The 24,317-nt window shown below is 43.9% G+C and overlaps 1 protein-coding gene across 1 annotated transcript in view; it reads left to right on the top strand.

Moving 5' to 3' along the window:
* Positions 1 to 24,223, top strand: part of ext1b (exostosin glycosyltransferase 1b) — a 95,099-nt gene extending 70,876 nt beyond the window's left edge. Inside the window, exons 4-11 of the mRNA XM_053612477.1 lie at positions 25 to 144; positions 2,984 to 3,116; positions 4,232 to 4,350; positions 6,679 to 6,774; positions 15,959 to 16,048; positions 18,462 to 18,622; positions 19,004 to 19,175; positions 20,409 to 24,223. Coding sequence (XP_053468452.1) covers positions 25 to 144; positions 2,984 to 3,116; positions 4,232 to 4,350; positions 6,679 to 6,774; positions 15,959 to 16,048; positions 18,462 to 18,622; positions 19,004 to 19,175; positions 20,409 to 20,594 — 1,077 coding nt within the window. The 3' untranslated portion in view covers positions 20,595 to 24,223. The remainder of the gene's footprint in view (positions 1 to 24; positions 145 to 2,983; positions 3,117 to 4,231; positions 4,351 to 6,678; positions 6,775 to 15,958; positions 16,049 to 18,461; positions 18,623 to 19,003; positions 19,176 to 20,408) is intronic.
* Positions 24,224 to 24,317: the final 94 nt, after the last annotated feature.

The raw sequence follows: 24,317 nt of genomic DNA, 5'->3' as shown, positions 1-24,317 counted from the left end.
TCTCCTCTTCTGATCGTCCTCCAGATCCCCTCCACAGTGCGCTCCATCCATCAGGATAAGATCTTGGCTTTGAGGCAGCAGACTCAGTTCCTGTGGGAGGCCTACTTCTCATCAGTGGAGAAGATTGTACTTACCACCCTAGAAGTGAGTGATGTCTGCACAGGCTGACTTTTTTGCTATTATTACAGTTTGCAACAATCCCATGCAAAACACTCGACTGTAAAAAGCCACTTCAGCAACGTTTATATCACTGGGGATCGCAGACTATCAAACGAGCATGACTGTAACCAGCCTGAACGTCTGTTGTTCACATCTGTGTATGAATGATTGATCAATAAAAACAAGTTTTGTGTGGATCCCACAAGTAATACGACATGCTGAGCCCTCACACCAGAGCCATGTTTACATTGGCATTTCCAAATTGTCCATAGCATGTGTATGGGTGTGTGAACCTGTGTGCAGTTGTGCCCTGCGATGGGTTGGCACCCCGTCCAGGGTGTCCCACGCGACCCTGTGTAGGATATGTAGTACAGAAAATAGATGGATGGATGTAGTTTGATGAAAAACCAGCATTGGGCTGTTGATCTGCCCAAGTCTTTAGACTTTAGAGAAACACACACGCAAAATATGTTAGCTGAAATTACCTCGAGACCTCAGAGAATTCATGCCATAACTAAAAGTAAATGATGTATAAATTGTTAGCCCTCTGTGATAAAAGGGAAACAAATGATGATGTTAACAATCACATCGCGCTGCATGCCTTCTCTTTGTTAAGATCTTTTCCAGGTTAACTAGGAATATAATTGATTCCAAATTGCAAACTGATTTCTTAAGGCAGCCGGCCTGGCAATCACGCTACTCTCTTACAGTTATGCCTGATGATGCACAGGATATTATGATTAGCAAAACAATGCTACATATAATTGGTCTGCTAGACTCCAGGGATTGAGAGTTAATGGCGTCCTATAAAGCGTTCTACTTGGGCCACATTTATTTTCCTTTATAATTGTTTGACATATTTGGACAAACATTTGATGCTCTTTGAAACAGTGCCTATTAATAAAGCTGATGCACTCTATCAAATGACACATAAAATTGACATTTTATAGTAATTTTCCCAATTTTAATAAAGAAAAAAAACAGATCAGTTGCATGGAAAAAGTAAGTACACCCCTACATTTATCACACCTTCACATACATAATATTAGAATCAGGTGTTGAAGATTGGGTGCCAGTGATGAGAACCTGTTTAGGGAGTGCAGGTGGAACCTGTATTATTTATACCCCTCTCATATCCAGTGTCTGATGTTCCCTTTGTTATTGATGTGTGGGGTGTTATCATGCCAAGATCTAAAGAGTTCTGTAAGGCCTTCAGAAAAAAGGTTGTGGATGCCTATGAGTCTATTGCTATTTCTTTTGAATAAACGATTGAAAAAGATCATTTCCCTATATCAACTTTATTAATAGGCACTGTCTCAAAGAGGATCAAACGTTTGCTTGTCAAAATATGTCCAAAAAAGCCAACCATTTCCATGGGGTGTACTTATTTTTTCACATGACTGTATTATAATATTGACATTCCCTCTTGCTGGGCCACCGTTTATCCTAAATGAAGCACAGGATATGCTTTTCCATATGTACAGGTGTGATTATGCAAGGAATCTTATTTTCATCTTACACAGTAGGAATGATTAAGCATGGAATATGACGCACTGAACATTTGATCATCACATTAATAACTTGATAAGCACTTAACACAACTGCAGAAGGTCTTGTTAGACATGTCAGTGTGGGGTTTTTTTTTCTTCGTTTGCACAGCAAAGAAGACATGGAGACCGAGATACCAATTTAATAAATGATTTTCCTGCCGTTTGAGATAGGACCAGTTTGGTTTACACTGTCATAATAGTATTAAAGGCCTTTCTTTTTCCCGCTCCGAGAAGTCAGATAAGAAACACTTACTTTCATGTTTCAGACTCTTGCATAATTGCATTTCCATCTGCGGTTGCTCAGTTACACTGTGTTTAATCAATGTTTTATCGTCCCACACACACGATTACATTCATAACAGTATAACTAATCATAACAGTTCCAGACTAAGCAAGGGCAGGGCTGTTGTGAACGTCACACCGCTGGCACAGTAATAACTGCAGGTATCCGTGCACTTGTTTTTATTTATCATGCTCCAGTCAGAATATTGTAACCGTTCTGTTGGGAAATTGAATCGTCAATCACATTCCTTCAGGTCCAGACAGACCTGTAGGCATCGGCGTTCTAGCCAGGAAAGAGAAACAGCCTTTCAGTCCTTCCTGTGATTCCACATTTAAGATGACAAGTGCTCTTATTGCGAGGGCAAAAGGAGGGAGAGTTAATCTTTTCAGTTGAGTCAAATGGTTATTGACTGCCCTTGGGGAGAAGGGGGTGGAGAAAGCAAGGAGGGGAAACACTGAAATGAGCTTTTGCCCGTCTCTGCTACCTCAGAAGAAATTTTATGCCCCCTTTTTTTATTTTTTTGTCAGTTGTGTTACAAAGTGCTTCGGGCGTAGCATTCAGAATTGGCTACAAGTGCACTACTGCCGAGTCGTCTAGCCGACTATCGGCTGCAATTCCAGGGTTGCCAGCAATTATGTTGTCACCCTGCCAGGCCATCACCACACCGAAGGGCATGATATAAACTGCAAAAAAAAAAAAAAACAACTATTGCTTCAATCTGTGTCTCTTTTGAAAGGGGCTATTGGCTCTTCAAGGCCGCAGAAGCTATCTCAGAGTTGGGAGCACCTTCGAGTTTTTGGTTTTTTTTTTGTCTCCAGGGCTGTGCTGCACTCGTCGTTTCAATAAAAAAACGATCGAACAAACACTCAATCGTTTACATAGTTATACAGCTTATGTCCGTTCTGTATATCCAGTCTCATTGTAGTGACAGTAACTGACCGGCAGTGTAAATGCTTGGTGTGTGTGTGTGTGTGTGTGTGTGCATATGCAGATCATTCAGGACCGGGTTCTACAGAACACAGCACGCAGTAGTGTGATGTGGAACACTCATCCAGGAGGTCTCTTCACCCTGCCCCAGTACTCTTCCTATCTAGGCGACCTCCCCTTCTACTATGCCGGCCTCGGTAAGTCTGAACGTGCATTTTAGATCATACGGTAAATGGATGACTCCTAATAGATTTTGATTATACTGATTGAATTGGTTACTATTTTAAAGCGGACGTTCCCTCAGTTCTTTGGGGGGGGCACTGAATTGGAGAGTATTCCATATGAGCACAGTTTGTGATTAGTAAGTAGAGCATGACGTGACATGATCTCCTTGAACCTTATCCACACAGTATACAAGCCAAGATAGCTAAAATGTTCGTAATGGTTCTTCTGGTAGACTTTGGCAGGTTTGGTAATCATTGTACAAATCTCTGAGAATCTGCGAATGTAAATCAAGACTCAGACACTGAAATCCCATTACAAATTTATGAATAAATTCTAGACCCAGACTAGTTTTCTAGGAGGGTAAAGGTCTAGGACATTTAAATGTTTCCTCCTGGGCACTAAAACCATTACTGTAATAACATTTTAATGCATTAAAATGAATTAATTTTGAAAAACCCTTTAATTCACTTTATATACTTTCTTGTGTGCTAATATCATGATGTCGTATCATGTCGCTTCGTGAAACCTATGCTGTGTTTAGAGTGTTATTTGTCAAGCGTAGTCTCTTTTTCTTGGCCTCTAACACATACTAGGAGCCTTGTTATTTTTAGACTTTGTGTTTTCCAAGACTCTTAATTGGCAGTACGGATGAAGCGCTGGCATTGTTCCATTTCCAGATTTCCAGACTGAGAACAGTAGCTAAGTGATGGCCTGTTGTAGCCTCTGATGGATCATTAAATTGCCCAGTGTAATTGGATGATCGAATCCGTATGCACACGCTGGAGTCATGCATCACTGCTGCTGTTAATGCAGCCATGAAACCGCCCACGTGTGCCTTTATCTCAATCTGCGATATTTGTCAGCATGTTCGATAAAGAGCTGTGGATAGATCAAAGTAAATGTCCTTCAACACACACGACATATTTCTCTCCGCACAGTAAATGAAAATAGCTCTATAATAGACTATATTACAAATATCTAATATTAGAAAGAGATGTTAAAGATGCATACAGTGGAAATCAAGCTGTACTTTGGGGAAATGTAGTAACCCATTTTCCTATGTCTATTTTTTTTTTTCCTTCCTCAGGGATCAAAACGTACCCCAAGTTCACTGCAGTCATCCATGCAGTCACCCCGCTGGTGTCTCAGTCTCAGCCCGTTCTCAAGCTCCTGACGGCGGTGGCCAAGTCCCAGTACTGTGCTCAGGTACAAGCAAGCAGCTCACATTGCAGAAGGAAGTGGTTTAGAACACTTTTGGTACAGAAAGGATGTAGTTTGAATTGTGTGAAAAATATTTTGCAACATGATTTGGGTTTTAGGGCTCAGACTTGCGACATATCATGATTGTGTGATCCACAAGCTGCTGTTGCTCACAAGCTGATTCATAACATGGTTTCCACTTGTTCCACTCAACAATAACCTTCGGCAAAAGTGGTTAAAAAGAGGAGTGTTTATTCATGTAGACGGTTGTTCTGACCGCCCCTGACTGCATAAACCCGGTTTGATCCTCTACGAATAAATAAGGACTCAGTCCTCTCGATTGCCCCTTGTGTTTCCATGGTATCCATCCGGACTGTGAAGCTGACTGCCCTGGGAATGAAAAATGTATTGATTCCTTTCTAAGAGAGTAAGACAGTCAGAGGGGGGGAGAAAAGATAGAAGGAGATATTTCCAAAAAAACAAAAAAAAAGGGAGTCGGGGGGGGGTGTTGGAACAGAAACCCAGAGAGCGGGGACAGATTAATTAAATACGAAACGTCTTCACTGACCGTATGAAGTGTGAAATGTGATGTATGCACACACTTGGCCGCCTCTCGTCTCTCCCCCAGCTGAAGGGCTCAGCTTTTATTTCTCTCTCAATGGAACGCGCTCTCGTCGAGTGAAGTGGAGGGACGGGAGGAGTAATCATGCAAGCGCCCTTCGCTTCCCTTAATCAGGCCGAGGCTTTCCTTCGCTCTGGGAAGCGGAACTGCAGGAAGGAGAGATATAAATAAACGAGGGTTAGAGAAGGCTATTTCTCGGTCGGTTCTGGCAAGCGAGCTCGCACTAGTGTCCCGCTGCGAGCTGCCATTCCTGTTTGTGTGAGGGCGAGCATGTGAATGTGTGTGTGAGCGAAAAAGAGCGAAACAGTCACACACATACTTCCACCCCCCAGAACAAGGGGAAGCTGATAGAGATACCATCTGCCTTTCAGCTTCTCCAATTAGCGTCAGAGGAAGGAGCAGCTAATCAGTGTTAAAAATACACCTCGGTAACTGCCTGTGCGCTTCCTCGCATCCTTCTTAATCACACAACCTGTGCTTCTTTTTTTTTTTAAACCACTGTTTACAGTCTGAATTTGGTAAAATGCTGTAATCAAAGCGCTTTTTAAACCGAACAATCTATTTTCATTTTCATGCTTCCCTGTGAGTAAGATGAGTTCAAGGCTTGCAGCAAGAACTTTGCTGTGTTTGGAGCTTCAGGGGTTTTTTTTAGCTGGAGGTTGTTTGTTGTTGCAGAGTAGATCAGATGCTGTGCAGTAGGTAAAGCCTTCAGCATTGAACATTTATGACATTTGAAAGGGGGGAAAAGGCACTTGCTCACTGTATTTAGACACTTCAAGGTGACAAAACATACATTAGTTAGGGCGCTGTGATTGTGTGCTTTGCAGGAATGGAGTATTTTACCCCAGGATTAATTTTTTATCAGTGGTTGGCACATTTGCCTCACACTTCCAGGGTTGGGGGTTCACATCTCGCCTCTGCCATGTGTGTACATGGCGTTTGCATATTCTCCCCATGCTTCGAAGGTTTCCTCCTCCAGGTATTCCGGTTAACTACCCCAGTCCATAGACATGCGTTATAGGCTGATTGGCATTTCCAAATTGTCCGTAGTGTATAAATAGGTATGTGCGATTGTGCCTGTCCAGGGTAGCCCCCCGCCCCCCACCTTGTGCCCAGAGTTCCCTGAGATAGGCTCCCCGTGACCCTGTGTAGGATAAGCAATGTGGAAACTGGACGGATGGATTGATTGATTTCAAGTTCCCATAAAGCTTGGAATCACTTTGTGTACTAAAAAGTATTCTTCACTTTGCGATGGAAACACATCTGCTTATAGGAGAAACAAGTCATACCGGGCTCTGGGAGAAAACAACGAATCACGTAGCAGCCAACCAATCAGAGCAAGGTGGAGTCTCCACCTGTCAATCACGTTTCCCATTGATGCAGAAAGCATCTCTTATATTGCACTCCGAACATTCAGGACTCGTAACATAGTCATGTGTTTTGGATGCGTTGCTTTGAAATTACAGCAGGCTGTTTTTGTTTTAACATTCAGCTTCCAGCAAAATCTCTGCCTGTGCATTTCAAATCCCTAAAGCTTTAAACTAAAGTGGGAGGAGTTACCGAGCATCTTCATAGAAGGATCAAAAGCACTAGAGCAAAATTAAAGACATAAATAACAACTGAATTTCTTTTTCACAGCCATGATGGGTTTTTTCCCCCCTGTGTATTTCTTCCTTCATTCTTTGTCATCTCCCCCCCCCCCCCCCCCCCAGATTATTGTATTGTGGAATTGCGACAAGCCCTTACCTGCCAAGCACCGTTGGCCTGCCACCTCCGTGCCCGTCATAGTCATCGAAGGAGAGAACAAGGTAGGTCTTCTGGAAATATTTCATCACACACTCACACACACAAGCACACTCGGTGTGGTTCTTCAAGCTGCCAGTTTAAGCCACTGGGGTCAGAGTGAGCTTTCCTCAATTGCTGTAATTAGTATATAAATGTTGACGAATAAAAATGTTATTCTAATATAAATTAGAGCAGGTAAATATTGTGCTAAGTGTATACAAGAGCACTTGTTAAAAAGCGAGTGATGCAGAAAAGGACTGTTGCCTGACTGTTTCTGCAGGGAGCGTCAGCTGTTCACTGCAAAAGCTCAGGATATCACACACACACACACACACACACACACACACACACACACACACACACGTTCGTTCAACAAGCCAGGAAGAGGGATAAGCTTTCCATTGGTTTATGGACAGGACAGGAGTGTGCCAGTCAGCCTGTGGTTTGTTGTGCATATGGTTCTCATGTTTACTGAGGTGTGTGTGTGTGTGTGTGTGTGTGTGTGTGTGTGTGTGTGTGTGTGTGTGTGTGTTAATTCCCAGCCAGACCAGGCAAAGAGTGCAGACGCACGACTGACTGAGCTCTGTGTGTGTGTGTGTGTGTGTGTGTGTGTGTGTGTGTGTGTGTGTGTGTGTGTGACACATTTCTGCCTGAAGCAACGCAGCACATGATCACACACATTCTTTTGTTTTTTGGTTTTGTCAGTATGTCACTATTTGTTTATAGGGCGCTTTAATCTATTTATTGCATTTTAAGCAGTCACCATATTCCAGGATGTTTATGTCTGTAATACACTGGAAACAATATAAACATGGAACTGATCTTTTCGAGGGTGTCAAATGGGATAGACAATATTTCTGACATATCTGCTTGAATATTTTTTTCCATTTGTTATTTTGTTTTTGTTTTTTATTTGTTGGCTGTAAAAAGTATATTATTCATATAACTCATAATACCTTTTTGGATGGATGGGTGGGGTGGATGGATGGATGGCTGGATTATTAGGGGGCCTGTTAGATTAGATGGGTGGATGGATGGATGGGGTGGATGAATGGCTGGGGTGAATGGATGGATGGATGGGGTGGATGGATGGATGGATGGGGTGAATGGATGGATGGATGGATTATTAGGGGGCCTGTTAGATTAGATGGGTGGATGGATGGATGGGGTGGGTGGATGGATGGGGTGGATGAATGGCTGGATGGATGGGGCGAATGGATGGGGTGGATGGATGGGTGGGTGAATGGATGGATGGAGTGGATGGATGGGTGGGTGAATGGATGGATGGGGTGGACGGATGGGGTAGATGGATGGGGTGGATGGATGGGGTGAATGGATGGGGTGAATGGATGGGGTGGATGGATGGGGTGAATGGATGGGTGGATGGATGGATGGATGGATTATTAGGGGGCCTGTTAGATTTGATGGGTGGATGGATGGATGGGTTGGGTGGATGGATGGGCGGGGTGGATGGATGGGTTGGTGAATGGATGGATGGGGTGGACGGATGGGTGGATGGATGGATGGGGTGGATGGTGTGGATGGATGGATGGATGGGGTGGATGGTGTGGATGGATGGGTGGATGGTGTGGACGGATGGGTGGATGGGTGGGTGGATGGATGGGTGGGTGAATGGATGGATGGAGTGGATGGATGGGTGGGTGAATGGATGCATGGGGTGGACGGATGGGGTAGATGGATTGGGTGGATGGATGGGGTGAATGGATGGGGTGGATGGATGGGGTGAATGGATGGGTGGATGGATGGATGGATGGATGGATTATTAGGGGGCCTGTTAGATTAGATGGGTGGATGGATGGATGGGTTGGGTGGATGGATGGGCGGGGTGGATGGATGGGTTGGTGAATGGATGGATGGGGTGGACGGATGGGTGGATGGATGGATGGGGTGGATGGTGTGGATGGATGGATGGGTGGGTGAATGGATGCATGGGGTGGACGGATGGGGTAGATGGATTGGGTGGATGGATGGGGTGAATGGATGGGGTGGATGGATGGGGTGAATGGATGGGTGGATGGATGGATGGATGGATGGATTATTAGGGGGCCTGTTAGATTAGATGGGTGGATGGATGGATGGGTTGGGTGGATGGATGGGCGGGGTGGATGGATGGGTTGGTGAATGGATGGATGGGGTGGACGGATGGGTGGATGGATGGATGGGGTGGATGGTGTGGATGGATGGATGGATGGATGGATGGATGGGGTGGATGGTGTGGATGGATGGATGGATGGGGTGGATGGTGTGGACGGATGGGTGGGTGGACGGATGGGTGGATGGTGTGGATGGATGGATGGGTGGATGGATGGATGGATGGATGGATGGGGTGAATGGATAGATGGATGGATTATTAGGGGGCCTGTTAGATTAGATGGGTGGATGGATGGATGGGGTGGATGAATGGCTGGATGGATGGGGCGAATGGATGGGGTGGATGGGTGGATGGGTGGGTGAATGGATGGATGGGGTGGATGGGGTGGATGGTGTGGATGGATGGATGGATGGGGTGGATGGTGTGGACGGATGGGTGGGTGGACGGATGGGTGGATGGATGGATGGATGGATGGATGGGGTGGATGGTGTGGACGGATGGGTGGATGGGGTGGATGGTGTGGATAGATGGATGGTGTGGACGGATGGGTGGATGGGTGGGTGGACGGATGGGTGGATGGGTGGGTGGACGGATGGATGGATGGATGGATGGATGGGGTGGATGGTGTGGATGGATGGATGGATGGGGTGGATGGGTGGGTGGATGGATGGATGGATGGGGTGGATGGGTGGGTGGATGGATGGATGGATGGGGTGAATGGATGGGGTGGATGGATGGATGGATGGGTGGGTGAATGGATGGGGTGGATGGGGTGTGTGGATGGGTGGGTGGATGGATGGGTGGATGGATGGATGGATGGGGTGGATGGTGTGGATGGATGGATGGATGGGGTGGATGGGTGGATGGATGGATGGGGTGGATGGGTGGGTGGACGGGTGGGTGGACGGATGGATGGATGGATGGATGGATGGGGTGGATGGTGTGGATGGATGGATGGATGGGGTGGATGGGTGGGTGGATGGATGGATGGATGGGGTGAATGGATGGGGTGGATGGATGGATGGATGGGTGGGTGAATGGATGGGGTGGATGGGGTGTGTGGATGGGTGGGTGGATGGATGGGTGGATGGATGGATGGATGGGGTGGATGGTGTGGATGGATGGATGGATGGGGTGGATGGGTGGATGGATGGATGGGGTGGATGGGTGGGTGGATGGATGGATGGATGGGGTGAATGGATGGGGTGGATGGATGGATGGGGTGAATGGATGGGTGTGTGGATGGGTGGGTGGATGGATGGGTGAATGGATGGATGAGGTGAATGGATGGATGGGGTGGATGGATGGGTGGGGTGGATGGATGGATGGGGTGGATGGTGTGGACGGATGGGTGGATGGTGTGGATGGATGGATGGATGGATGGATGGATGGATGGGGTGGATGGTGTGGACGGATGGGTGGATGGGGTGGATGGTGTGGATGGATGGATGGTGTGGACGGATGGATGGATGGATGGGGTGGATGGTGTGGATGGATGGGTGGATGGGTGGGTGGATGTATGGATGGGGTGAATGGATGGGATGGGATGGATGGATGGATGGGTGGGTGAATGGATGGGGTGGATGGATGGATGGGGTGAATGGATGGGTGGATGGGGTGTGTGGATGGGTGTGTGGATGGGTGGATGGATGGATGGGGTGGATGGATGGGTGGGTGGATGGATGGATGGGTGGGTGGGGTGGATGGATGGGGTGAATGGATGGGTGGATGGGGTGGGTGGATGGGGTGTGTGGATGGGGTGAATGGATGGATGGATGGGGTGTGTGGATGGATGGGGTGGATGGATGGGTGGGTGGGTGGGTGGGGTGAATGGATGGGGTGGATGGATGGGGTGGATGGGTGGGTGGATGGATGGGGTGGATGGATGGATGGATGGGGTGGATGGATGGATGGATGGGGTGGATGGATGGATGGATGGGGTGAATGGATGGGGTGGATGGATGGATGGGGTGAATGGATGGGTGGATGGGGTGTGTGGATGGGTGAATGGATGGGTGAATGGATGGATGGGGTGTGTGGATGGGGTGGATGGATGGGTGGGTGGGTGGGTGGGGTGAATGGATGGGGTGAATGGATGGGGTGGATGGATGGATGGGGTGAATGGATGGGTGGATGGGGTGTGTGGATGGGTGAATGGATGGGTGAATGGATGGATGAGGTGAATGGATGGATGGGGTGGATGGATGGGTGGGGTGGATGGATGGATGGGGTGGATGGTGTGGACGGATGGGTGGATGGGTGGATGGGTGGGTGGGTGGGTGGGTGGGGTGAATGGATGGGGTGGATGGATGGGATGGATGGGTGGGTGGATGGATGGGGTGGATGGGTGGGTGGATGGATGGATGGATGGGGTGGATGGATGGATGGATGGGGTGGATGGATGGATGGATGGGGTGGATGGATGGATGGATGGGGTGAATGGATGGGGTGGATGGATGGATGGATGGGGTGTGTGGATGGGTGGGTGGATGGATGGGTGAATGGATGGGTGAATGGATGGATGAGGTGAATGGATGGATGGGGTGGATGGATGGGTGGGGTGGATGGATGGATGGGGTGGATGGTGTGGACGGATGGGTGGATGGGTGGGTGGACGGATGGGTGGATGGTGTGGATGGATGGATGGATGGATGGGGTGGATGGTGTGGACGGATGGGTGGATGGGGTGGATGGTGTGGATGGATGGATGGTGTGGACGGATGGATGGATGGATGGGGTGGATGGTGTGGATGGATGGGTGGATGGGTGGGTGGATGTATGGATGGGGTGAATGGATGGGATGGGATGGATGGATGGATGGGTGGGTGAATGGATGGGGTGGATGGATGGATGGGGTGAATGGATGGGTGGATGGGGTGTGTGGATGGGTGTGTGGATGGGTGGGTGGATGGATGGGTGGGTGGATGGATGGATGGGTGGGTGGGGTGGATGGATGGGGTGAATGGATGGGTGGATGGGTGTGTGGATGGGTGGGTGGATGGATGGATGGGGTGGATGGATGGGTGGGTGGATGGATGGATGGGTGGGTGGGGTGGATGGATGGGGTGAATGGATGGGTGGATGGGGTGGGTGGATGGGGTGTGTGGATGGGGTGAATGGATGGATGGATGGGGTGTGTGGATGGATGGGGTGGATGGATGGGTGGGTGGGGTGAATGGATGGGGTGGATGGATGGGATGGATGGGGTGGATGGGTGGGTGGATGGGTGGATGGGGTGAATGGATGGGTGGGTGGATGGGTGGATGGGGTGAATGGATGGGTGGGTGGATGGGTGGGTGGATGGATGGGTGGGTGGATGGATGGATGGGGTGAATGGGTGGGTGGGTGGATGGGGTGTGTGGATGGGGTGAATGGATGGGGTGAATGGATGGATGGATGGGGTGTGTGGATGGATGGGGTGGATGGATGGATGGGGTGGATGGATGGGTGGGGTGAATGGATGGGGTGGATGGATGGATGGGTGGGTGGATGGATGGATGGAGTGGATGGGGTGAATGGATGGATGGGATGGATGGGTGGGGTGAGTGGATGGGTGGATGGGGTGTGTGGATGGATGGATTGGGTGGATTGGGTGGATGGGGTGGATGGATGGAATGGATGGATGGTTGGATGAATGGATGGATGGGTGGATGAATGGATGGATGGGTGGATGAATGGATGGATGGGTGGATGAATGGATGGATGGGTGGGGGCTCCTCGTGACAGTCTGAAGGATAAGCGGTATAGAAAATGGATGGATAGATCGATCACTTTTCACTGTGAAATTCACAATACGGAAATGCATTCTGTATTTTTGCGATTTTAAAACCCAGAAAATAAACCGAACTCCCATTAGTCTCTATGATGTAACCATGCAGACGCGTGCACTCTAGCTGCTCTCTGCCTTCTGTGTTTATGAACAGTGCAACATTGCTACCTTTGCATTTCTTCCACTGCAAATCTGTTTGTTTGTTTGGAAACTGTGCTTGACTAGCTTATTAAAAATCTAGTAACAACTAGCATGTTTTTGTAACATGCTGTATGCGTTGGGTTCTGAAGCTCTATTGAAATTAATGGGTGAAACCACTTTTCTCTGAATTTTTATCATTTTCTTGCAAAACAGATGCTAATCAAGCTAGCTAGCAACATTTTTTTTATAATCCTGGCTCAACAATGTCATCTTGTTGCACTGTTGACTGTGAAAACAGAAAATCTATATGACGTCACCTTCGTTTTCGTTACGAAAACAGTGTTGAACAGTAACCAAAATATCAGGAATCACAAAAGTAAACAAATCCTAACAGTTTGTTTAATTTAATAAGGTTCCCAGTCATGCATGTGCAGTTAGCAGTGAAGATGCAGTTGTTACCCGTGCACAATTTCCCCGTTTAGTTGGTCATGCATCTTGCACGTGGCTATTAACTACATAGCTATAGGCACCATCCGGTTCATAAGTATTTGGACAGTGGCGCAATGGATTTGAAATGAAGAAATCGAGGCGTGATTGAAGTGTCAACATTCAGCTTTAATTCAAGGGGTTGAACAAAAATATCGCATTAACTGTTTAGGAATTACATTTTCACAGGCCCAAAAGGAATTGGACAATTGACTGATGAGCAGTTTCATGGCCGGGTGTGGCCTGTTTCATAGTTAATTCATGACAGCTTAAGGAGTTGATTCCAAGCGTTGAATTTGCATTTGGTAGCTGTTTATGGAAACTCTCAACTCTAAACATTTATTTTTTAGCGTACGCCAGAGCCATATCTCCCCTGCAGTTCTCGCCTGGTTTCCCATTGAAGCTAAGCAGGGTTAAGCCTGGCAAGTACCTCGATGGGAGACCTCCTGGGGAAAACTAAGGTTGCTGCTGGAAGTGGTATTAGTGAGGCCAGCAGGGGGCGCTCACCCTGTGGTCTGTGTGGGGCTTAATGCCCCAGTATAGTGACAGGGACTATACTGTAGAAACAGCTCTGTCATTCGGATGAGGTCCTTAAACCGAGGTCCTGACTCTCTGTGGTCATTAAAAATCCCAGGACACTTATGGTAAAAGAGTATGGGTATAACCCCGGTGTCCTGGTGAAATTCCCCCACCGGCCCTTCTCTATCATGTCCCCCTAATAATCCCCATCTCTGAACTGGCTACATCACTCTCTCCTCTCCACTGGTGTGTGGTGGGTGTTCTGGCGCACTGTGTCTGCCGCCGCATCATCCAGGTGGATGCAACACACTAGTGGTGGTTGAGGAGATTCCCCCCATTCATACTGTGTCTAGAAAAGTCCTATATAAATTTAAGGACTTATTGAGCAGTTAATGCAGTGTTTTTGTTAACTTCAAATCCATTGTGGTGGTGTACAGAGGATAAATGACACAATGTGTCACTGTCCAAATACTTATGGACCTGACTGTAAGCCTTATGCTTTTCTTTTGTATGAACACCTGGTCTCTCAGGTATGTCCACATATCTGCCTATTATTTTCTAAGCAAACTGGCTATGTCAGAGGATCAGTCACTCAACACATCAGGATCTATTACTTAAACTTCATGTTTTCAAATACTCATCACAAGCTTTTATTTACAATAGCAAAGCATGCTGTGACAGTAGTGTGTCCATTTTTTAAAAATTTATTTAAATGTCCTCATGACATTGGGCTTTATTTATCAATCTTTTAGTACAGGTGAAGATGCAGTTGTTACCCGTGCACAATTTCCCCGTTTAGTTGGTCATGCATCTCGCACGTGGCTATTACCTACATAGCTATAGGCACCGTCCGGTTCATAAGTATTTGGACAGTGGCACAATAGATATGAGCTGAAAAAATCGAGGCGTGATTGAAGTGTCAACATTCAGCTTTAATTCAAGGGGTGTTAATTCAAGCGTGTCCATTTTTTAAAAATTTATTTAAATGTCCTCATGACATTGGGCTTTATTTATCAATCTTTTAGTACAGGTGAGTGTAAATGTCCAAACCAGACTATTTAAAAGGCACGTGTCCACATGCGAATGGTCCTCCAGCTAGAGAGTATATGACGCATTACAGCTTGAGACAAACCAGATCCGTCACTTATCGGTCACCCAGTGCTGGCTTTAATAAAGTGTTGCACAGCATTAAAAGGAGATGCCCGAGTCCATCCTCCCTTTATACAGCAGCGGTCTTAATTAAATACAGGTCTTATTTGTCTTCTTATTTATGGATTTAATTGTGTTTTCTTGCTTTCCTTAATTTTGTTCGTTTTATATTTCTTTAGTTAAAGGCATTAATATGAAACGACTGTGTGTCAAAAGCTTCATTAGTGTTTTTTTGTGTGTATAATGTAAAAACAAACAAGCTTTTTAAACTTGAAGGCGTAATTTGTATATAAATGTCATTTGTAAATTTACACACATTCAGGAGCAGGAGTGGGACACACATTTTTCTGGAATTATGGGATTTTCATGAATACCTAGTTTCTTATGTAAATGCTTGTATGAAAGATTTATGAGTAAACCCATGTATATGGAATATGAATATTTTGTGGGTTTTATTTATTTATTTATTTATTTTAATGCAAAACAGCTTTGTTTACAAACTGAAAGAGACAAAAGATGAAAGAGACATGAGTTTAAAGTCTGGGTCAGGATTGGGGTTGCTATACTGGTTTTTGAATTTAGAGGATTCTGCAGGTGACTGTGGTGTGTGTGTGTGTGTGTGTGTGTGTGTGTGTGTGTGTGTGTGTGTGGTTCTTTTTTTTTTGACTTGAGCAGCTATCATAACCATGTTCCTACTCGTTGCTTTAAGGCCTGTGTGTGTATCTCTGAATCTCAGTACCACTTACCATAGTGAGACTCACCATTTACTCACCACACACTCATACATACACATACATACATGCATACACACACACCTGCTAGGATAAAATTTAAACGCTATAAATATTACAACAAATTAGTTGGAGGAAACTTGTCAACACACTTTTGTCCAGTTTTCCAGAATGATTCAAACCGACAACCAAAACTGAAAAGATCAGACCTGTGAATAGATGTGATATGTGATAGATAAGGAATTGAATGTGATAGATAAGGAATTCTGTTTTTGTTTTATCTTTCTCGTGTTGTGCAGGTGATGAGCAGTCGCTTCCTGCCTTATGAGAGCATCCTCACTGATGCTGTGCTGAGTCTGGATGAGGACACGGTGCTCTCAACCACAGAGGTGTGTTGTTGTTTTCCCCTCCATATTCTTGTCTGTGTGCGAGTGTATGGGTCTGTGCGAGTGTATGGGTCTGTGTGTCTGTGTGCGAGTGTATGGGTGTGTGTGCACGAGTGTATGGGTGTGTGTGTGAGTGTATGGGTGTGTGTGTCTGTGTGCGAGTGTATGGGGGTGTGGGTCTGTATGCGAGTGTATGGGTCTGTATGCAAGTGTATGGGTGTGTGTGTGAGTGTGTGTGTCTGTGTGTGCGAGTGTATGTGTGTGTGTGTCTATGTGTGAGTGTATGGGTGTGTATGTCTGTGTGCGAGTGTGTGGGTGTGTGTGTCTGTGTGCGAGTGTATGTGTCGGTGTGTGTGTCTGAGGAGGAACGGGCAGCTGTGTCAGCAAAATGAAGCTGGATCCACATATGAATCGCATATGCACACACTCCTACTAACAATTGAGTCCTGCCTCCTGCATGCTCTGTTAAGAAATGATTCAGAGTGAGGGTGTGCTTCTGTGTGTTCACTCACATACAGGCCACTTATAGTTCTTTTCCCAATTTTTCTCCACCTAGTTCTTACATACCACGTTTGTTTACCCCGTGTGTTAAACTTTAAAAAATAAATCTGACCTGTGCACTGAGAATAAAAACAGGGAATAAACTCCCTGAAGCCAGCACTCTAACAATTCAGGATGAGACTGATGCGAAGCCATATTACCAGTGCTGATTTGAATGTAGTTTTCAAACTTTCAAACACTTGAGCAATGCAAGAAACATCACCTTTAAGGTGATGTTGTGTGATGAGCAGTTTCTGAAACACTCAGACTAGCTCATCTGGCACCAACAACCATGCCACGGTTAAAGTCACAGAGATCACACTTTTTCTTCATTCTGGTGTTTGATGTGAACATTACCTGAAGCTCTTGCCCTGTATCTGCATGATTTTATGCACTGTTCTGCTGCCACATGATTGGCTGATTAGACATGGACAGTAATAAAGTGGACGGTAAGTGATAAATGATCTTTATAATATAGCATGATACTTAAAGACATTTATAAAATGCACAATATGAACTTTGATATTGAGGTATATATATATATATACATATGTATGTGTGTGTGTGTGTGTGTACACACGCATTATATATATATATATCTCAATATCAAAGTTCATATATATATATATATATATATATATATATATATATATATATATATATATATATATATATATAAATATATTTTTATATATATATATATATATATATATATATATATATATATATAAATATATAAATATATTTATATATGTGTATATATATGTATGTACACACACACACATATATGCTTGTTACTCAACTGCCAGCAAAACAGTATTGTTACTGAAAAACTAAATTACTAAACGCATAAAAACTAAATTCTAATAATACATTTTTAAAAAGACAATTTTAAAGGTTCCGTACATTTGAACATCAAATCTGCTGCATCCAGTCAGAGTTTGTGATGTTATTTGAATGTTATATGAAAAACATATGATACCTGTGATCATGATCTCTTACAAAAGTGTATTACAGCATAATCACAATATCGGTATTATAAGAGCATATTGCCCAATGATAAGGCCATAATCAAAGTATTTACATGTACATGTTGGTAGAAACAATCTCTGAAAGATGAATAATATTACACTTTTAGTGTGATTTCAATTCTACAAATTTTAGAGCACACTTTACATGCTTCCTTTTAACCAGTGGAAACGCTGTCCAGTTCTAAAAAAACTGCTTAAAAACGTGTCTACCGTGTGAGTGGGAAAAATAGGTCCTCGAGTCCCAGAGCTGCCAAACTGTCTCCTGTTCCTCAGCAGTTCTTAATATTCTTCTAGACGTCCATCTTTTAATGTTGCTTTCCATCGTTCCTCTACACTTGCATCAGTCCTTTCTTTCTGTGTGACCTGAGAAATGTGGAACATTAGGTCGGATTTGTGAATGCAGCTGTCTGTGTTGTTGGGCTTTAGATCATAGTCTCGTTAACTTGCTCTCTGTGAAGTGTGTGTGTGTGTGTGTGTGTGTGTGTGTGTGTGTGTGTGTATGTATAATAAGGCTGTTCGTTAATTCAGTGATTTTATATCCAGCCAGCCAAGGTTCGGGCTCTGACGCGTTTGATGTCTTTCAGTAATTATTTGTTTAAAAGCTTTGATCTGAGAAAAAGGAGGGCAACTAACAGCAGTGCCTTTTGAAAGTGTGTGTTGCGTTATCCGCTTGCACTGGGTAACTTTCTTGTGGTCTGTATATGCTGTGAGGCTAATTTTCTCCTGCTCACAGGTCTGGCCCAGCTATTAGTCGCCCGGTTTCCTTTGTAAAAGGCAGATGAACTGGTCATACGCTTGTTGAATTGCTGCTCATGCTGCTCCTTTTCCCTTTCGTTTTCCTGCAGGTGGATTTTGCCTTCACGGTATGGCAAAGTTTCCCGGAGAGAATTGTGGGATACCCTGCACGCAGTCATTTCTGGGATAGTAATAAGGAGCGCTGGGGCTACACATCCAAATGGACCAACGATTACTCCATGGTTCTGACTGGAGCCGCCATCTACCACAGGTGCTGTCCTAACTGGCCATGTTTACGTGGCATTTACCTGCATTTTCACTGATTAGGAAACTTGTCAAGGGATATTTCATATCACATAACATCAGGATGCTAGTAATTTACTCAACTCACTAGCTTCTCTGTTTTTATCACTGCTTAAATGTTAGCTATTAGATCCCCATAGCTGGCTGGCTCTAAAACAATATTGCAGTACAGTACACTGCTGATTATCAGCACATGTCCAGGATGTAAATGTGTGTATTTGAGCTGAAGTCCATGTATACATTATCTTGCGTAATACTATTATTCACACGATCTAGTTGCCTTTAATTCTGCACTGTGCTGTCATTGGTGGCTAGAAAAATTTAATCTCCGTTTGATTTTGTTCTCCAGATATTACCACTACCTGTACACCCACTTCCTGCCCAGCAGCCTAAAGAACATGGTGGACCAGCTCGCTAACTGTGAGGACATCCTGATGAATTTCTTGGTGTCGGCCGTCACGAAGCTGCCACCCATCAAAGTGACACAGAAGAAGCAGTACAAGGAGACCATGATGGTGCAGGTACGAAAAAAAACCCTCAGGACATCGTAAATGTCAATTCCAAGTTCATTTTGCCGCTCTGCTTCTATCTCGACGTGTCCATTCTTTAATTTCAACGCTCCGCTTCATGTTTATTTAACACATTTATTGTTTACAATTGATTCAGTATAGAGTGTGTTAAAGGGTTACTCCAGGTTTTTTCAACTTAATCTCCATCGGCAGTAGTGGAGTATGATTACTACAGATGATGCTTTTGACACATTTGCCTGTGCTGAGAAAAGAACAGAAAATGTATTGACCCAAAGCTCAATAAGGATGTCTGAATTCCATCAATGAAGGTTTAAATTACTCCACTTTAGATTTACAACCATTACTCCCTTACAATAAATCTTTGACAGACATTAGAGAATTTCTCAATAAAGCCGTGAAAAGCACTGCTGGTTACAATTCTCATCGCTTAACTGAAACTACTTTAATCTGGTGACTCATAACTATAGTTCTTTTATTGAAAAAGTAGTCCCATAACTGAATGGTCACATTATACTGATTATAACTTAATAACTGGCATTTGATTATTCATGTGAACAGTCTAAAAAATATATATGTTTTGCAAAGAAAAGAAACAAAAACTACCACCCTCAAGCAGATATTAAAAAATGCTTTTTAATGTATGTTTAATGTGTCTGTACCGAAAGAGCCAAAAGTTTGTAGACACCTGACCATCGCACCCATACATGGTACTTCCCCAAACTGCTTCCACAAAGTTGTAAATACACAATTGTATACGATGTCTTCGTATGCTGTAACATTAAGATTTTTCTTCACTGCAACTAAGAGGCCCAAACCTGCTCTACTGTGCACAAAGCGAGCCCCATGAAGACATGGTTCAAAAAGGCTGGACTGGAAGAACTTTTTGGATGTGACTGCACCCCAGGCCTCCTCACCCAACATCATTGCCTGACCTCACTAACGCTCTTGTCTTTATGAATGAACACAAATCCCCACAGCCACGCTCCAAAATCTAGTGGAAAGCCTTCCCAGAAGAGTGGAGGTTATTATAACAGCTATGGGGGAATAAATCTTGAATGGGATGTTCAACAAGTACATGTTGTTGTGGTGGTCAGGTGTCCACATACTTTTAGCCATACAGTGTATGTAAATCAATGCTGATATAAACCAGTTGTAATTTAGACCAATCAACTGCGTGCTGAAGATGTTTCATTGCTAAAATTTCTCTGAATTTTCCCTTTCCAGACGTCCCGGGCGTCTCGCTGGGCAGATCCAGACCACTTCGCCCAGCGCCAGACCTGCATGAACAAATTCGCCAGCTGGTTTGGGTCTATGCCTCTGGTCCATTCGCAAATGAGACTGGACCCGGTTTTGTTTAAAGACCAGGTCTCCATCCTCCGCAAGAAATACAGGGAAATTGAGCGTCTCTGACCAGACGAGCGCCCCCTACTGAGCGTGCAGCTGGGGGCACTGGAACACTCGGTGGAGAGCAGGAGGACCGAGGCACAGGACTCTGCGGGTGTGACTCCTCCACTTTATTCCACATAGTGAACTGTTAGTGACTAGTCGGGCAGAATGTGAGCACTCTCTGGGCTCTTTCACATATACACACCCAGAGCACACTTTTTGTTTTGACCACAAGACTCTTTAAAAGAATGTTTTTTTGTTTGTTTTTTCTTGTTTGTTTTTTTAAAATGAATGCCGTAACGGACAGACGATCCTTGCCAGCACATAGAGAATATGGGAGAAGGCAGGAGGGATGCATCAATGTGTGTCCACACACACACCCACGCACACACGCACACCTCTACATCAAGATACATCAGGATCCGAACCACAATTCATCCTCAACTCCCAGTTTCAGAACATTTTCCATACTTCATTCTTCACATCTTGCACATGAAGACCTGGAGAATTGATCGTTTCTGTGTGTACACTTTACATATCTTATAACAGTTGGTAATTGTTCATTTATTCAATTCTTTTGATCATTTCAGTACTATAAATAAGCAGTATACATTATTATACAGGAAGAAAATCACATGATCAGAATTCAGTGTTTTACATTAACAAGAGTCATTTTCTCATCGCCAGTGTCTAAAAGCAAGCTTGTTTAATGTGACGATTTCTTTCAGTCTATATTCCTTTAGTGCCAAGATTGCTAATTGCCTTTTTCTGCGATTATAGACTCCTATGCATTGAATTTCCTTTATTAGTTCTGAAATGTGTATTGTCTCTCGACAAGCCAAAACGTAGGAGAACTGAGGCATTAGTTTTGATTACCCGGGCCACTGAAGTTGCCTGTGAAGTGCTTGTGAAACACTCTGTGCTGACTGGGACAGGATTCATTGTGTATTTTAGGCCCAATTCCACCCAACGGAATTTCTTTTCCTCTATCTCTGCAAATCCGTTGAAGAACGAGGACATGGAACAGCCTCATTGTTCACCCTTTAATAGTCTTCAGTGTGATACGCATCCATGTACAAATCTTCTTCATCCACTACTAATCCCCACACACTTCCTGTGCTCAGTTTACCTGTACACACATCTGTGTTTATACGTTTTAAATTGAGCTTGCGTCCTCAGTCACTGATTTTGTATCAGAGGAACGGTTATATGATGATGATGATGATGATGATGATGATGATCAGACCTCTGTACTTCTCTGCAGTCCCGTAGTGTTAAGTGTTTCTGTCGGAGTAGAGCTCTTCAGTCTCCCTCGCACAGATCCTTAAATATGTGATTACTTGAAGGAGCAGCGTGCTTTAGTGGCCTTTTTTTGTTCGTTTGTTTTTGTTTTTTTGTTTTTTTTAAAAGTAACTGGACTTAAAGTGAACCAGCCGTGAGCCAAAGTCCCCCCCCCCCCATTGTTCTTTTTACCACAGTACCCATTACAACATTAACAAACAACTGATGCTCTTATCTCACAATTACTCAAACACTACGTTACATTTTTGTGTTCAACACACAGTGAAATGTAAAATATTTCCAGTTTTGAATAACCAAGCTCTGTGAATACGAGGATTTATTGTTCGGTTGTTTTGTATTCTTTACTCTTTTTTTTTCCCAAGCTATTTACGTTTACAGGTTACATTTTGTATTTGTAATTATTGGCACGATCCCAGATAGAGAAGTGACAGTTTTTAGGTGATCGAGCAGGAAATTAAACACCTCAAAGCAAATCTGAATGTATTTGTGTCTGCAGTCTGTAATATGTCTTAACCATCTTGACGTGGGATTTTGTAAGAATCCATTATCACGGAGATGAGGCTTTGATTTGCAGCGCCATGTGTTATGAATGCAGAGTAAAGACAATTTTCCAGAAGGCTTAGCCGTGTTTAATTTCTCCGTCTATCTTTAAACATGACGGATGATGGTAATTAAAGAGTAATAGCTAATGTAGCTGGCAGGAAACACTGGCACACATCTGGTGAACTAAGTTCAGAAACCCTTCTTAATTTAATTTCATATCGAGCCTTGATCTATGATTGTGAATTGTTCTAGCCATCTCGTTTGACATTTTTCAATTTTCCACCTTGCACGCTGATGAACGCAGCCTTGCTGTACGTAATCTGTATTTATTTTCTTTCAAATATGTACCGTAATCATGGACAGAATGTTCAGAATGTTCCAACATTTGTACAGCATCATAAAAGGTCATTTTGTGCAAGATGTCCTTTTTGTTTCTTTCCAACACAAACTGACAAAAGTATGCGCAGCTTGTCGTAATACAGCCTTGGCCTCTAACGTTAATGTGATGAGTATAAATGCAAAATCAGATGACGAGTATGTGATTTCACAGTGTTAAATTTTTTTTCCTCTTTTTTTTTTGTTTTTTTTTTTTTGTTTTTTTTGTTGAGAAGGCTCAGGCTGCTGCCGCCGCCGCTGTATAATCCGTCACCAAAGACTCGTAATCAGCAGCCGTAAGGGAAATGACTTTCTCCAGCTAATGTGTTCAACGTTTCAGACTTGGATCATTTTCTGCCATTTTGTACCATGTTTGGTTTGGAGAATTCTGGTTCTGAGATTTTACCTTTATAAAGCATAAATACGAGAATGAGATGGTATTTAAAAAAAAAAAAAAAAAAAAAAAAAGCTCCTGCGTAACTTTTTGATTAGCAATAAGTCAAACAGCACTTAGAATCATGACCGGGCAGGAGCAGTGACCTTTGCCTGATTGTGCCTTTGATTCAATTTGGGCTCTGAATTTATGACTGTGTCACGTTAATGAAGAAGGGAAAGGTATGTTCGGATGTAACGTGCCACATAAACAGCTTCATATTCACTTACACTGGAGTCTCTCATGTCTTTCAGAGAGCGCTCGTTGGTTCGGTTTAATGCAGACTTGCATGACCACTTCGGACTACTTACTCATCAGCATCTGAGAACTGCTTCTTCTATTTTTTAAACATTATGTCTTTGCACCCTCCTGTCCACCCTCCTGTCTCCTGTAATTAACAGAAGAATTTTTATAGAGATAATAAAGAAAATAGAATAATGCCAATTTTGTATGAATGATTTATAAGAAAATGAATAAAAGTCTTATTTGATGGTAAATGATTGTGTTGTTTATTTATTTATTTTATTTTATTTTATTTGCGTGACGACGTTCGTTCAACACATCCGGAAAGGCGGTAGTTTGGAATAGTGCCCGTTTACCTCCGCTGTGATTGGCCGGTAAAGACGTGTGAACGAACAGACAGAAACCGGTGGGATGTCACACAAATTTTCTCCTCAAACACACTTCTCACAAAAGGTGTAGGTCATAACGAATCTATGTTTAACTGCGTTTAAATCGTAGACAGCTGGAAGTGTTGTTCCTTTTAAATGAAACCGCTACTAAAACAGTAAAACTAGTTTATTGCCTGAGTAGTAGAGATAAATAAATACTCCGGCAGAATAAATAAGTGTTTAGCTTAATTTTTTAATTATGTCATCCAGTAAATTTGTAAAGAGTAATAAAAAAAATGTTTTCCCTCATTACTTAGCACTTGAATAAAGTTTTCTTCATTTTTTCTTATCACAATTATGTTTTGATCGATATCAAATAAATAGTTCTTTAGATTAAGTGATTCTGTATCACCCTCCTCAGATGAAGCCACAGCACCAAAGTCAAAGAGCCGCCATTTTGTTTGAACAGACATGACAAAATGT

This window comes from Ictalurus furcatus, chromosome 24 (assembly GCF_023375685.1).
Source record: "Ictalurus furcatus strain D&B chromosome 24, Billie_1.0, whole genome shotgun sequence".
In the NCBI taxonomy this organism is placed as follows: domain Eukaryota; kingdom Metazoa; phylum Chordata; class Actinopteri; order Siluriformes; family Ictaluridae; genus Ictalurus; species Ictalurus furcatus.
Note: the sequence above shows the minus strand (reverse complement) of the source record. Positions and strands in the feature narration are given on the sequence as shown.